The following is a 14,924-nucleotide window of genomic DNA, read 5'->3' as shown; positions in this document are numbered from 1 at the left end:
ACAGAAACTACCAAACGCTGTGTAACTATGTTAGAGGATTTCCCCCTGTGATCAACAGGGCAGCGCTAGATACCTTTTTCATGTGCCCAAAATAAATTGGAGGAGGCGGCCAAAACCACAGGGACCAAATGGTCAACTATCCATCGAGTAAGTATAACTAATATGTCTTTATGCATGTAATACTGATACCTAGAATTGTCTCCAAGACGCACATTTACTGTTGCATACTTTGCCCTCGTATATATCGTCAACATCCATCAACAAGCAAAGCTCTCGCGAAATGACGTCACGGCCAGAAAGAGGCGAAGGGTCAGGGAAACGCTAGTATGCTATTTACAGAGATAGCACTGGCGATCTGAACTGGTCAGTGGCGAAAAAAAGCACTTTTAATGCGCAAACTTATACGGGACGCATTTGCCCCCATATCTACCTCGCGGCTGCTGGCTCCCTCAATACTGAACCAATTTTAGAACGAGTTGTACCCATGAATCATACGCACACATACACATGGGGAAATAGAGCCCAGGTTGAAAAATACTGAAGTTGTCCTTTAAGGCTACATACACATATACAAATATGTTAAGGTAAGGGTCAATGTTGGGGTTCAAGTCTGTTAATCTAAGTGAAGATGACAGGATTTCTTTATATGACACCTGAGATGAAGGTTTAAACCTCTTCTTCTATGGGTTGCCTCACATGTAACCCAAATGAGTAGGGGTGGGAATCACCAGAGGCCCCACAATATGATATTATCACAATACATATATCACGATACCCAATACTATTGCGATTTTAAATGTGTTGCAATATGCTGAGTATTGTGATAAAATATAATGTGATTCATTACCTTTTTTCAGTGGCACATTATGCCCTCAAAAAGGAAAACTTTTTCAATATTAAAGGAGCTATATGTAAGAAATCTAAAGCAAATAGTCATAAAATCCTCCTAATATGTCACAGAGACTAAGGAATAATGTTCATATAACATACTGATCTCACTGACAACAATAGTACAGCCAGAATATTCGCATTTAAAAAAAATTTTACAGTCCGCAAATCAAGTTTATGCTTCGAATTTTTGTTTTGGCCTGTTGCGCCACCCACCGCCGTCTACCAGTCACGCAGTCAATAGAGTCTCAGCATCAGTTACAGTTATGACTGAGCTACAGCAGCACGGCAAGCAGCATTAGCAGTGTCCCGGTACATAGCATTAGCAGCCGGCTCCTCCTCAGCTGTATCCCGGCAGCAGCATTAGCAGCAGAGAAGCCAGACTTGCTCGAACGGTCCGCTGGAAAACCAAAGATCAAGGAAGCTGCGACGCGGCCCTGCCACGGCAGCCGCCCATGGGCAAACAAATCAGTCTCCAGCGTGCCGCTGTCAAGCAACCTTGAATCTGTAGGGGAGGGGGGGGGACGACTCACGGCAGTATTTTGAATTTGAGTGCAGTAACCGTTTTGGTCACATTCTTACATACAGCGCCTTTAACAGTTTTATCAAATAAAATAAGCAGATTCATCTCACTATAGTCATTTTTATTGCAGCAAAATGCATCTAGTAAACTGAAAAAGCAACTGATTATATTATTCTAGTGGGTTACCGAATGTTTAATCTGTATTGTTAACATTAATAATTCATAAAATAAAAAAATCAATAATTGGTGTCTGTGTGATGATACAATATTGCCACACAAAAATATTGCAATACTATGCTGTATCGATTTTCCCCCCACCCGTACAAATGATGCAGCAGAAATGTGAGGAGCAATGCTAACTGGACAACCTCATCTGACTGCCCACTTTCCACCTCACAAGGCCTTAGGGACCTTGTCAGAAGTTTGTGAAAAGAACCAAAAGAAAGCAAAGTTTATATGCAAGGACACTGTTGCTGTTCTGGTAGAAGGCTCTAAGGAAAAAGATAGAACTGGAGACACAATATAAAAGAGGCACCACAATCGTATGACACCATGCGGGATGCGTCAGTTCAAATTTGTTTGAACTTTTTTAAAAAGTGAAGTTGATTAAGGTGTAACAACACGTGCAACAAAAATAGTCTAATCAAGCATATAAGTGTTTACCTTTGAAATATCTAACACTGCAAATGCTACTTAAAGAGTGGGTCAGTATTTGTCAACTTCCTGTTGGTCATATGCCTGTTGTGCTTAAACATGTGATAACCATTCCTTTTTGTGACGGCTGTTTTCCTGTGTTTGTCATGGCATGGTTAAATTACTTTCAATAGTGCTCATCTTGTCATGAAATTATTTCACAGTTTTCGTAACTAATTATAAGAACTGTAATCTCTGGCAGAGCAAACCTGAGCTGAACACAGAGAAATAAAGCAGGCAGGCTCACTGAATCTCTGCAAGTGAAGTTAGGACACAACAAAATTCAAGTATGATATTTCTGGCACTGCCTGATTGACCGAACAAGGGGCTTACAGTAGACGCTGGCCACAGCTGAAAACCTCAATGTAACCACATCTCTGATTCTGGCTGTGTAATCAGGTTGATTGGTCTGACAATAAAGTTATGTGTATGCCACAAGTGTTGCTGGAGTTTTGATCTCTTCAATCAGGTTTATGAGTCAGAATGTTTCCACTCACAGCCCGGACCTGGCTGCGTTCACTGAAGGAACTCATGGAGGCGTGTCAACATCAGGTTTCATCCCTCTTAGGGCATGGACTCCCTTTGCAACAAAAGGTATTGTTGAGTTGGGGTGTTTTTACATGTTTTTCCTACAACTATGGCTTCCACACTAAGGCCCCTTTCCCACTGCACAAAAAACAACAACTAACACCTGCTAACATCTCGCTTTTGTATGTAAAGGGAAATGTTACAGTTGGCATTCACACCTGGATCAAATGACTCTGCAGTAGTCACAGGTATTTATCAGCTCCAGCTCAGATTGACATTGATGGAAATACAACACCCTGGTGAATACAACACCCTGGTGCAAATCCTTTTAGCCCCTTTGCCAGCAACAGATGCAATGACGTGCCATCACAACATAACATCTGTAAAAGCAGCGCTAAAACATCATTCCAAAGTAGTCTAGTAAGAATTAACCATTATAACATTTTCACTGTCCTACAAGCTGCTTTCTACTGTTTACTAACCTGTTTTCCAGCCTGCCCATGACGTCGAACGTGACACACCAGTAAAAAAATGCTCATCTGCTGCAAAGCCATATACACAGCTCTCGTCTACTGTGAATGGGAAAGGAGTGTGTCGCCTATTTTTAGCAAGCTTTCCTTTGTTTAAAAAACCTGCATGCAGGCGCTGATTTAGGTGGAAAATGAGTATCAGCAGACAAAAACAACAGGATGTCCTCTGTCATTTGTATTTTATCACCTCAATATTTTTTATTCCATTGCTGCGTCATTTTGTCACCAACAATAAACCTAAGATGAGGTTTTGCTCTTGCTCTTGCTGGTTGGATGCATCACTCAGTCTCTCTATTCTCCGTCTCTAGCAGAGAAACAGGAGCTTTGGCCAGGCTAGAAGGACATGTAACTGTGGTGATTTGCTCACAAAAGGAGCTTCAAAAGGATTTTTTATACCATGTCATGGCGAGCGTGTGTAGGCCTGCAGTCTCAACAAGATTTTGAGCAATTTTGGTGAGAAACCAGCCGTGGAAGGTACAGCACAGGCAGCAGTGAGCATATTATCCACCGTGAATGATGCAGGTCTCCACTAGTATCAGAATCATCTCACTTTGTTTTGACCAGTAATTGCTGCCACACCCCTTGAGCCAGCCAAAATAATACAGAAACCAACACACACAGACATTCCAGCACTGACTCATATCATGCTCTCATTAATACAAGATATCTGTGCAGATTTGCCCCTAATTTGCCACAACACAGAGACAGTGTGTGCTCTGCCCTCTTGGTCCATACCAGTGTTCCAGAACATCTGGACAGCTGAAGGGTTTACAGGAAAGATTTTCACTTTCCAAACTTTCAGACATGATTGGTGACATCACAATGTTTTAAAAATGGACCGAAGTGGACCCATAAAGAGACAGATATGAGAAGAGGTATAGAGGAGAGGGATGAGAGTGTGTATGTGAGACAAAATGCTTTTTCTCACAGCTCAGCTGGATAAATCATTTATTTATAAGTTCATAATATCCTCTAGTCTGTGATGCACCATTATTTTCTCATACTGTGATCATAGTGCTTCTGGGCTTTGGAGGCAGAGCAGCTATGAAAATTCTGCTGATGTATTTTTATGTGTTTCAATATTTGAACAATTGACAACCCTTAAAACTAGTAAATGTGTCCATATTATGTTGAATGGTACAATGTACTGATAGTCTGGTAATGTAGCTGATAGCACAGACTGCTAATGGGTATAATGATGAGGTTTACAGTGAGAATGTGCAAATATACAGCAGCTGAAATGTAAATACAGCTGAGTGATATACTGCTGCACGAGTTCATCTACAGTCAACTTGTCATGCCAAGAATAAAGACCTGAGGCACTGCGGCTGACTTCAACCCACGCATCTCTACGAAGAGACAACAGAGAGAGACTTCTGATCGTTTTGTTGTTAGGAGGTAAGGGATAAATAAATGTCACGATTTCATATTTGATATTTTATTGAATTGGGAATCAATCTCTTGCTTTTAATTAATACTGAAAATAATATTTAGCTGCAGCTCAAATCGATATTACAACACACATCTTTGGTGCAACATGTCTCACAGCATCCAGTCCGTCTGTTAGTCATTAAAAGAAGAGGAGGAACTCAACTGCACTGCTACAAGCTCGACCAAACCACAAAGGTTAAATCGAGGGTGTCAGAAATACAACACTGCTGCAGGCTTGTTAGCTGTCAGCTCTCTGACCGCCTGCTAATGAGAACACTTGTTAGCATCTAACGAACTACTGACTTGTATAACTATATATTTTATATATAGACTGGTATCTAGTATCAATTTATTCTACACCTATAAATCATATTTGAATCTTGAAGATGTACTTATTTACATGAGAGCTTCTACAGTCAGAGTACTGCCAAAGTGTTTCTAATAACACTGCTATAGTAGGTGTGCAGGTAAACATACAGTATGACTTCAGGAACAAGAGACAGAGAACTGAACGTTCCCTATTTTTCTGCTTTCCGCTGCCTGGCAGGTGCAACTGGTGGCGGTGAATGATTTGAGAAATCCAAGCCCCTGAGCTCTCTTCTCCTGCCAGTGCTTTCAGAGGCCGTTTGGATTACTGTAACACAGAGATGACTCATCAGCCTTGCGGCTGACAGTCTGCTCATCCAGCCCAAAATGGCATGTTTATTTTTTTTATTTTATCTGGAGAAGGCGTGCTTATTTTCAACAACACCCTGCCTCACACTCACATGGAAACATATATTCACTCCAGTTCAAGCAGATTTCTGAGGGAAAATATATTTGGTGGCAAACTGAGGAAAGTGCAACTCCTCCCGCTACAATTAAAGCCGCAGATGGGCACAAATGCCTTGTTTAATGGCACTTAAATAGCAGCTGTGAGAGAAGAGAGCGCTAATCTTTATCATTATGTATATAAAGTACCCCAGCAGATGTACTTATTTAACTCTGAGATGAATGTGGCTGGTGTGCAAGAGAAATAAAGCTATTTAATGCAATTCTTAAGGGAGAAAATCCAAACTGAATTCACCCAAGAATCCTAAAACCATGTCCACTTATGTGTGTGTGTGTGTTTGTCTGCACATGTATCACGCAGTTTAATGTGAGACCGTGCCAGGCCTGCCCCCTCTGATAAGCAGGTCTGGTACACTTTGTGAATGTCTGATTGAGGTCCTCCAGGGAAGGCCGGCTGAAGTAGAGGGGGGTAGTTTGCATTCTTGGCCATTTCATGAAAAAAAAAGGGTGCAACCATGGGAGTAAGCCAAGAGGAGGGCTCAATTATGCATGGTTAAACAAAGCCCAAGGCTACCAGCGAGCAATGTCTCAGCAAACTCTGCCTCACTCTGGAGCTCCAGACTCCAGGAGGACCATACTTGAAGAAAAAAAAAAAAAAAAAAAAAAACAGGAACCACAAAACAAACAGGGACATAAGAACATAGCTCCTGATAAATCACTGGATTGTGTTATGACAAGAGCAGGCACTTTGAAACTAAACTTCTCAGAGGCCTTCAAAACACTGCTTAAAAGAAAACATTCCCATTCACATGAGGTCAAATGATACATCACCGAGTTTACGTTACCAATAAACCATCTCGAGAGGCGGTATGGCCCGTGAAGCTATCAACAACAACCTGCGCTGAGCACAGAAAACGACCTGTTAACTCATCCTGGACGTGATTTCTCCAATAAACTCAACAATAATTCTCACAGGAGCTGTCTGTGGTTTTCATCTAACAGCAGTAAGGTCCCACATAGCTGTTTTATGATGTAATTACCCCCTCCAAAAAGTAATCCAGTCATTCTCTGAGAGTATTTTTAGCCTTCAGAGGAAATAATCTGCTTGTCTCGCAAATAAGTTTGTTTGAAAGACCTGTGTCTTTGCTTCATGGCATCCCTGAAAGCAGCTTTCTGAGTGGAGCCAATGACTCCTAAATAAACCCCAAATCATAATCAGGACTATTAAAACAGCACTTAACCAGGTCAGAGGCTACATTTCCACAGCAAACCCCACAACTCCAGCAACTGGACACTCAGCATCTGGCCCCTCTTTCTTCACACACACAATAAATTGGAAAGTATGTGGCTTTGGTTACATGTAAATTATAGGCAGTTCTTCCAGAGCCGGAGGGGGTGGGGTGGAGGATCAGTATCCATGTATAGTACACATATGAATGGAAGCAACCTGGCTAAAAAGCTCTCTACCGACATCTTCCTCTTGTTTCTCCAGGAAACAGGAGAGGAGGGCTCGAGTCGGGTGACAGGGGCGTCTAATAAAAATCCACACACACACACACACACACACACACACACGATCTATACTGTGAGCTCGAGAACAGATTTAATTACAGTCTTGAAGAACAAATAATGTCAGCATTTTATTTCTTTGTGGCATTATTAGCAGAGAGAACTGAGCTGCCCTGTTATTCCACTGAGCCGACTTCAGGCCTGAGGACTTTTTTTTAAGCAGCAGATGTTTTGATTTCCGACCACAACACCACCTCTGACAGGAAGCTGGTGATACTAATGATGATTCTTCAGCAGAGACAGCAGCAGCTGAAGCTCATAGCAAGGTTGTACGAAAGAATTCAGAAATCTGCAGAGAGAGAAAGGTGAGGATCCCGGAAGCGGAAGCAGAAGCATCAGCATACATTTTCCCCACAGTTTTCTGTTTTCCACTGATGCTGTCTGTAAGATGTGGGATATTTTGACAGCATAAATACATTTGAGGCACCAGAATGATTGATTTTAAACACATCACTTGTCTTTAATCACCTAAAGAGTCCTAAAGCATAAAGTGGCAAACTTTGCTTGGCTTTAGACCAACTGATTAGCCTGGTTCCAGGCCTTCAATCACTGCCCACATCTCTGAAGTTTTCCAGCGATTCAGATAATGTGTGGTGCTGTTTTCCCTGGCTGAAGCAATCAACCAATCAGAGCTTTGGAGGTGAGATCAAGGATGCGGGCATAATTTTCCTGGGACCAGAGAAGTAGTGACAGAAAAATGGCCTCAGAAAGGGCAATGAGCAGGGATGAGACTGACACAGCTATACAGGCTGTCATGAGTTGACCCAAGTCAACATATTTCCTCACACGGTGAAAAAAAGTCATCTGGTCAAAGCGACGGCTTCCACAGCCTCTGTGTTAATCACAGGTTTTCAAACTGTGAGGGGAGCCTTCCCCAGGGGGAGCAGGAGAGTTGCAGGGGGTTGCATGGAGGAAAAGATCTGAGGCAAGGACACTGTGTGAGATGAAACAGGCAGGTGCATGCCGGTGTTCTGAAAGCTTGCGGCCTGCTTGTGCACACAGTCAGGGAAATTGCAGCAGCTGTTATGACACACAGCTCATGTAGACGATTGAGGTGCTTTAAAACACTTAGCGCCAAATTATTGCGTCAAAACTCCAAAACACTCCTCTGTGTCGTATCTCAGTCAAATCTGACCATAAAAACATGATACACATATTTAGAGTCAGTGAGACTTACACACCATCCAGAATAACTGTCCATAAATCCACTTAAAATTCATTGAGAAAAGATGCTCCTTATAACTCCAGAAATTGCCTGAGAATTATTACGTTTTTAAGTTTTCTTCGGTATCAAAGTAATCCAGTGATAGTCATCCATATATCCATGGCTAGGCTCACATAAGGACACATTAAGGCAAGGTAACGTTCACATTTTCAGCTGGATGATGAACCAGTTTTTACTATTATTTCACTTTTACTTACCACAGGAGCAGCAGGTGAAGCAGTTTGTGTGATACAGATTCCCCATGGCCTGGCAGGCTTGGCTGGCTCCATACACACCTTTCCCACATTTGACACAGATACCTGTTAGAGACATGTGGTCAGTTAGCAGATGCCATGTATCCTGGCTGAGCAAACTACTGTGTATGCAGAGGCAGAATAAGAGCATCCTGCATCCAGAGTGGGAAGAAAATCTCCTGGTGAATCATTTAAAGCATTTTGTCTTCATGAGATTTTTAACATTGTTAGAAATGCACATCATTGAGTGGCCTTAAGGCAAAGCACCATGTGAACACTGATTTACTTCTTCTTTATGGCTAATGCTATGCTAACAAGCTTGCTCTGTTCAATAATGATAGTGTTTGCCACCGATGTGCCGCATCAGAATCAAACAATTTCTGGACATGCTGCCAGCTTTGTCGGAGCTTTGCTGGAAAGCTGATCAAAAAAACACCTCTGCCAAACCGTGTGTGCAACAGTTAAAAAAAAAAAAAAAGAAAATGATAAATCTGCTTCAAATGTCATCTCTGCTATATTCCAGAGGCTCTGGAGCTTTTGATAGCGTTTGAAGACCAGCATCACAATGAAAATCTGAGGTGTCAAAGCATGTCAAGCTCTGAAACCACACTGTGCCAAACACCAAACAGTAAACAGACTCTGACAGGAGCAGAGCTGTGCTTTTAACTGAGGGCTAAAGACGCATGAGAGCATTCCAAATTTCAGTTTGTGATTACAAGTATAATATTTCTCAAAATGATTTATATTCCAGTAGCATCAGTCTCACCTAAACTTCTGTCATTTCCATGGATTACATCATACCGTCTGAAGGCACACTACTGATGATTATTTCAAAGTATGCTGACAGGAAATGCAGTGGATGTGAGGGGATTGTCAGGAAGGGCAGGCCAGAAACAAGGTGTGCCAACAACTTAGAGCTTTTGATACGATGTGCTGCTAATCAATCATACCAGAGTAAGAAACCTTTGCACCCCTGAACTGACTTTTAGGGGTACGTTTGCAGTCTGAGAGTCCATTTTAAATGAGCTACAGTATAGAACATCTGTACAGTATATAAATCAATACTCAACATGTACAACTAGACTCTGTTTTAGATGCTTCAGAGATGAGGATGGTGCTGTTCCCTACTCTGCAATTATGTTTTGGGTTGTTAACAGGATTTTAGAAATATTGTGATCATGAGTACAAATTCCCTTAGCACATCCCCTTCACCCACTGAGAACTTCTATCTTAAGTATTTCTATGTGGGAGACAAGTCAGGCCTTGTTCAGACTGCCAACCCAAATCTTGATTTTATCCACATTGATTGAAGAAGGTCTACAGAGCAAAAACTTTTGCAAATCTGATCCAAACCACATTTGGAGTCTGTTTGAAATGCGATTCCAATCAGATTTCTACACTGCAACTCACACTGAACGCTCTTGTCGAATTTCAAAGTGCCTTTGAACATGACACACAACAACGGCAAAACCAGAGTGATGGAGGTGCTGAGCAGAATCCATGCTGCTACTAGCAGAGCACTGTGGAGGGCAGCATGAGGAACAGCAGTCTGTGGACAAACACTAAAATGAACTGAAATGATTAAACACAGCTTGACAGCACAATTGTTTGGAGGGCAAAATGATGGACCTCCATTCCTGAGGCTTCTGTGTTGGAAAGCCGTGTTACCAGTCTTGCTACATAGTAACTGATGCCTACATCTTTTCCACTGCAACCCACGCAGATAGTCAGGTGACGTCTGGACAGACAAATCTGATCTGATCACTTGCGAGTAACAGTGCGGACAGGATGTCTTCACGATCTGATTTAAGGAACAAATCTGATTTGCCTGCGCTCAGCGTAGCCTTAAAGTTCAGAAAATGTTATTATTCATCATGAACCCATCACTCAAAATCATCATCAGGACTGTGTGGGTGTTTGATCAGATTTGACGGACAGTCCCATTTCAATGCAATGAGGGAGGACAGACAAATGTACAGAAATCCGTCATGTAAATTAACCACAACTGTTCAAACTTCTGCAAAAACTTTTGTGTTCTTGAATGACTCCCAATGCTAACTGTAAGAAGCTTATTGAGAAAATAGATTTTTGGGGCCTTTAAAAGTTCACCATGTGCGATTTGTGTGTAAATGATGTCCTCCTTGGGATGCATAAAACCAGCCCTGGGAGGGAATGTCGGCTGTCCACAGGTACATGGGCACTACACATCAGCCTGAACAAACCAAGTACAAAGAGCATGATGACCTTTAGCGAAGAAATGAGATAGGAGGGTGGAAACAGTGGCTTAAAACTATTTGGCCGCATCAGCAGCAGACTAACGATCTTCAAACTCTCACGCACAAGACGACCTCCACTGGGGTCACATTCCTCAGGGAGTGCAGGGTCAGAGCCTCGGTGGGGTGAGTCCAGGGTCACAGTGCCTACAGGACACAAGATCCCAACAGGGAGCTGGACACCACTCCCCTCCTCCCACTGACAAATTATTACACTGAATTATCTTTAAAATAAATTCACATGTCCAGAAGGATTCAGAGCAAGGACGCACTTTCTGTGACGTAATCGTAGAATTCCCTGGCCATCTGAAGCAATGATTTCTCTTTCATAACAGCTCTGTCTGTGACATTGTAAGAAACAGATAAAGGACAAGGGTACGAGAAAAGCACCCAAAGGTTGCGTACATGTCTTCCTATTAAACCTTAAGTGTTTACACAAATGAGTTAATCGGAATCAAAGTCAAATATTGGCATTTCCTGGTGCAACCTGAACTCGTGACTTCTCTCTTGCACTCAACAAACATAACCAAACGTAATGTGGCAACAAGAGTGAACAAGCAAACTTCAAATGAGCTTAATTGGTTGAACAACATCTCCAAAATAAAAGTCCACGATGCCAAACAAAGTGGGAGAAAACACAGGAACCTGCATGTGCTAGAACCTTTTTTTTCCTCCGTGCATTCTTCTTTTAAGACTAAAAACCCACTCAGTGAAATCTCACAGCAGGTAAAATTAAAAATGGTCATCCTGATAAACCCATAGGAATTATCAGCCAAAGATGGTAGAAGTTGAAGCATTTACTGCTGCAAATTGTTTCTTTGAAATTCTGATTTGATTCCTGTGTTTGGTTCAGCTTAGGTTTCTTATTCATCACTGGAGCTCAAAGGAACTTGAAGCAACTTTGTGAACAGACTATCTTTTTATAGACTCAAGGAGACCATGACTGTAAATAAAAACGCCCTCTTGTAGCCTCTTAATTAGAAAAGCATCCACGCACTCACATTTGCTCCCAGTAAATGACACACGCTGCATTTCGATCAGATATATTATATTCATTTATCTTCTGTAACCACTTATCCTGTTAGGGGTCGCGGGGGGGGCTGGAGCCTATCCCAGCAGACATTGGGCGAGAGGCGAGGTACACCTTGACAGCTTGCTAGACTATCGCAGGGCTGACACATAGAGAGAGACAACTATTCTCACTCACATTCACACCTACGGTCAATTTAGTCAGCAATTAACCTGCATGTTTTTGGACTGTGGGAGGAAGCTGGAGTACCTGGAGAAAACCCACGCTGACACGGGGAGAACATGCAAACTCCGCACAGAGGGGCTCCCCCATCCCGGGGTTCGAACACCCCACCTCAAGTTCGAAACAGAAACCCTTCTGCTGTGAGGCGACATCTCTAAACGCTGCACCACCGTGCCGCCAAACTGATTACATAAAATTTATATTTCTTCTTGACTTCTACAGCACAAACTTTTAAAAGGTATAATGTTCTCTGTATTGCATGAAACACAGGGGCAATATGACAGTTATCCATTTCTTTCCCATAATCACACTAGACAGCCCATTTATAATTAGCCTACTACTTATCCATGGTCTGATACTGTGGTATTTGGTCACTGCTTTATTTCTACTATTTCTATTGCTTCTCATTCTACTCCCATGTGAATATATTCATCTTGTACTTTGCTAATCTCATTCTGCCACTGCAATGACCTAATTTCACCCTATCTTACACACTTTTAAACCCTCTTAATTTTGTAGTGTTGCATGTGATTGGCTCGTAATTATGAATGCTACCTCTTTTGTGTAAGCGTGCAGAATTAACTGAGTGAGTGTTACATCTAGTGAGGACCCAAAGATCACAGGCCAGATCATGATACAACCCCTTCCTCTGTGCTCACCCAGGGTGTTTGTTCCTCTTCTGTTACTGCATCAGGACAGCGTACTTCCTTTACCGCTTATTTGCAATAACAATGGATGACAATGACAAGCTTCTTTTGATGAAGTAATACTCAGCAGATTATTTATGTTACCGGTAACTGCGCGTGGGTGGAGTGAAACATAGTGTATTGTATGTGTATTGATTTCTCTACTGTATGTACTGTTATTCTGCCGCCTGTCCCACTTGTACACTAGCATCACAATGTAGCCTCAACACAAAGGTTGCCTCCATGGACCAAACAGGCACAGCTGACTCACTACACATCTGTACGAAGACAGCAGGTGTGTGTGTGTGTGTGTGTGTGTGTGTGTGTGTGTGTGTGTGTGTGTGTGTGTGTGTGTGTGTGCGTGTGTGTGTGTGCTCTTTAACCCCTAAATCTCATGTCACCATGTGTCTGCTCTGTTTCGAGAGGCTACATTTTTATGTCTTTTCCACAGAATTAATCTATAGCCAACGCAATTACAGACACAGCATTTTAACTTTGATTTTCTCTACCCACCAAAAAAGTATGATTTATTTATGAAGCAGTATCGATTTACCTTCATTATTTTATCTGTCTGGGTGCTACTACACTGCAGTTTCTTAAAAACTATACATCATGTGCTGGCAAGACTGTCGAGATTTCTTTTGTCAACATTTGTTAACATACAGGGGACATTTGAAACATTCTTTGTCATGACAAAATCACTGGGCAAACATCTGTCATAAAAATCAACATGTGATTTGTTCTCATTACCACACATGCCAAAAATCTTGAAGTGTCTTATGAGCGAGGATGTGGCTATCGTTTTACAGGGCAGTAGGGAAATCTCCGAAGCACTCTTGTTATTCATTTAAAACAGGATGCTGGATCCCTCATGTGCCCATTTCATAACATGTTCATGTGGCAAGGACAGGATGTTGTGCATTCACTGGGGTTAAAAATAAATCATCATACATCCCTGCATTTTTGAGCTAAACACTGTTGTTAAGATCACGCTGTAATGTTGTTAAATAGAGCAGTAGCACGCTGCTCAATGTGGGTGTGTTATTATGCTTGTGAGAAAACTAAGACTGATGAGTCTGATAAAATAAAAGCAAGGGATGGGTAAAGTATGTGTATTATAAAATATGTTTAATGTTATTTCTGATGAACATCAAGAAAACGTAATGTGGAGGACCAAGCAAAGGAAAAAATGAGATTTTCTGATGTAACAGTGACATTACATGTGATATATGAAGTAATTGGAATATAATAATGATGATAATAATTCATTTGAGCAACTGTTTCACTTGACTTCATATTCTACCATCACTGAAACCAACACAGAACGTGCTGCGAGTTGTAAGAAGGCTAGCACAGCCTGATTCATGAAACTTTAACGACTGCTCAGTGTGGTTTGACGTCTTACAGCAAAGTATCAAACTGATCTCCGAAGGTATGAGCAGGTTACATGTGAAGTGTCAATCAAACAACTGCAGCTGAATTCATAGAGGGAAGAATTGCAGATTTTAAGTTTGTGGAACCGAATGCTGCCAAATGCTTTAAAACCTCTGCACGTCTTACAGGAGTGATTCAGTTACTGCACATGGAGCAGGCTCATGTATCTTCCCTGTACAACATAATTACGGTCCTGTATGATAAATCACAGTACACTCAGCGCGCACAACATGAAATTAATAGCACCAGGATCTGTGAAACCTCACTGTGGCCACAAATTTTAAAAAAAGACAGTATGACATCTGAAATTTAGACACTAGACACTTTTTGGTGAATTCTACAGCTGGTGTACGATTGGATATGTTGCACACCCCTTTACTGAAATAATACTGACACTGCTATGTGAATCTATGAAAGGAACGGTGAAAAAAGGGGAAGCAGATAGCCTTTATAGCATCAAAGCCTCGAGATACAGCATAATTTTAGGTAAGAGGTCTTCGCTTGTAATCTGAGAGCATTTGACACATCAGAGGATCATGTAGGCTTAAAACTTAAAGTAAGACTTAAAAGGAAAACATCTAATCTTGTGTCAGCTGCAATTTGTGCATGTATATAGCACATACAGAGGGCAGTCCAGTGTGCTGTTGCCCACAAGTCAGCATGTATGTGTGTCTGTGTGTGTGTGTCAGGCATGTGCATGACTACTGCCATTATAATTCTGGGCAGGTGATCAGACTTGACCCCCACCAACTATGTCTGGCCCGCCAGCCAAGATCGTGTGCCAAGTGTCTGGTGTTGCCTGACTCCCCACTGACTGGTTAATGAAGGGCTTCGCGGGGGAGTCAGGGCGGGGTGGTGGTGGTGGTGGTGGAGAGGAGGTGGGGGATG

General features: G+C 41.9%; 1 protein-coding gene across 1 annotated transcript in view; it reads right to left on the bottom strand.

The window, feature by feature from the left end:
* The window catches only part of wtip (WT1 interacting protein), a 33,505-nt gene that overhangs the window by 14,863 nt on the left and 3,718 nt on the right, over window positions 1-14,924 (bottom strand). Inside the window, exon 2 of the mRNA XM_033628730.2 lies at window positions 8,356-8,457. Within this exon, the coding sequence (XP_033484621.1) occupies window positions 8,356-8,457 (102 nt within the window). The remainder of the gene's footprint in view (window positions 1-8,355; window positions 8,458-14,924) is intronic.

The sequence above is a fragment of the Epinephelus lanceolatus genome, chromosome 2 (genome assembly GCF_041903045.1).
Source record: "Epinephelus lanceolatus isolate andai-2023 chromosome 2, ASM4190304v1, whole genome shotgun sequence".
Classification (NCBI taxonomy): domain Eukaryota; kingdom Metazoa; phylum Chordata; class Actinopteri; order Perciformes; family Serranidae; genus Epinephelus; species Epinephelus lanceolatus.
The sequence above is the reverse complement of the archived record's forward strand: the minus strand, read 5'-3'. Positions and strand labels throughout refer to the sequence as shown.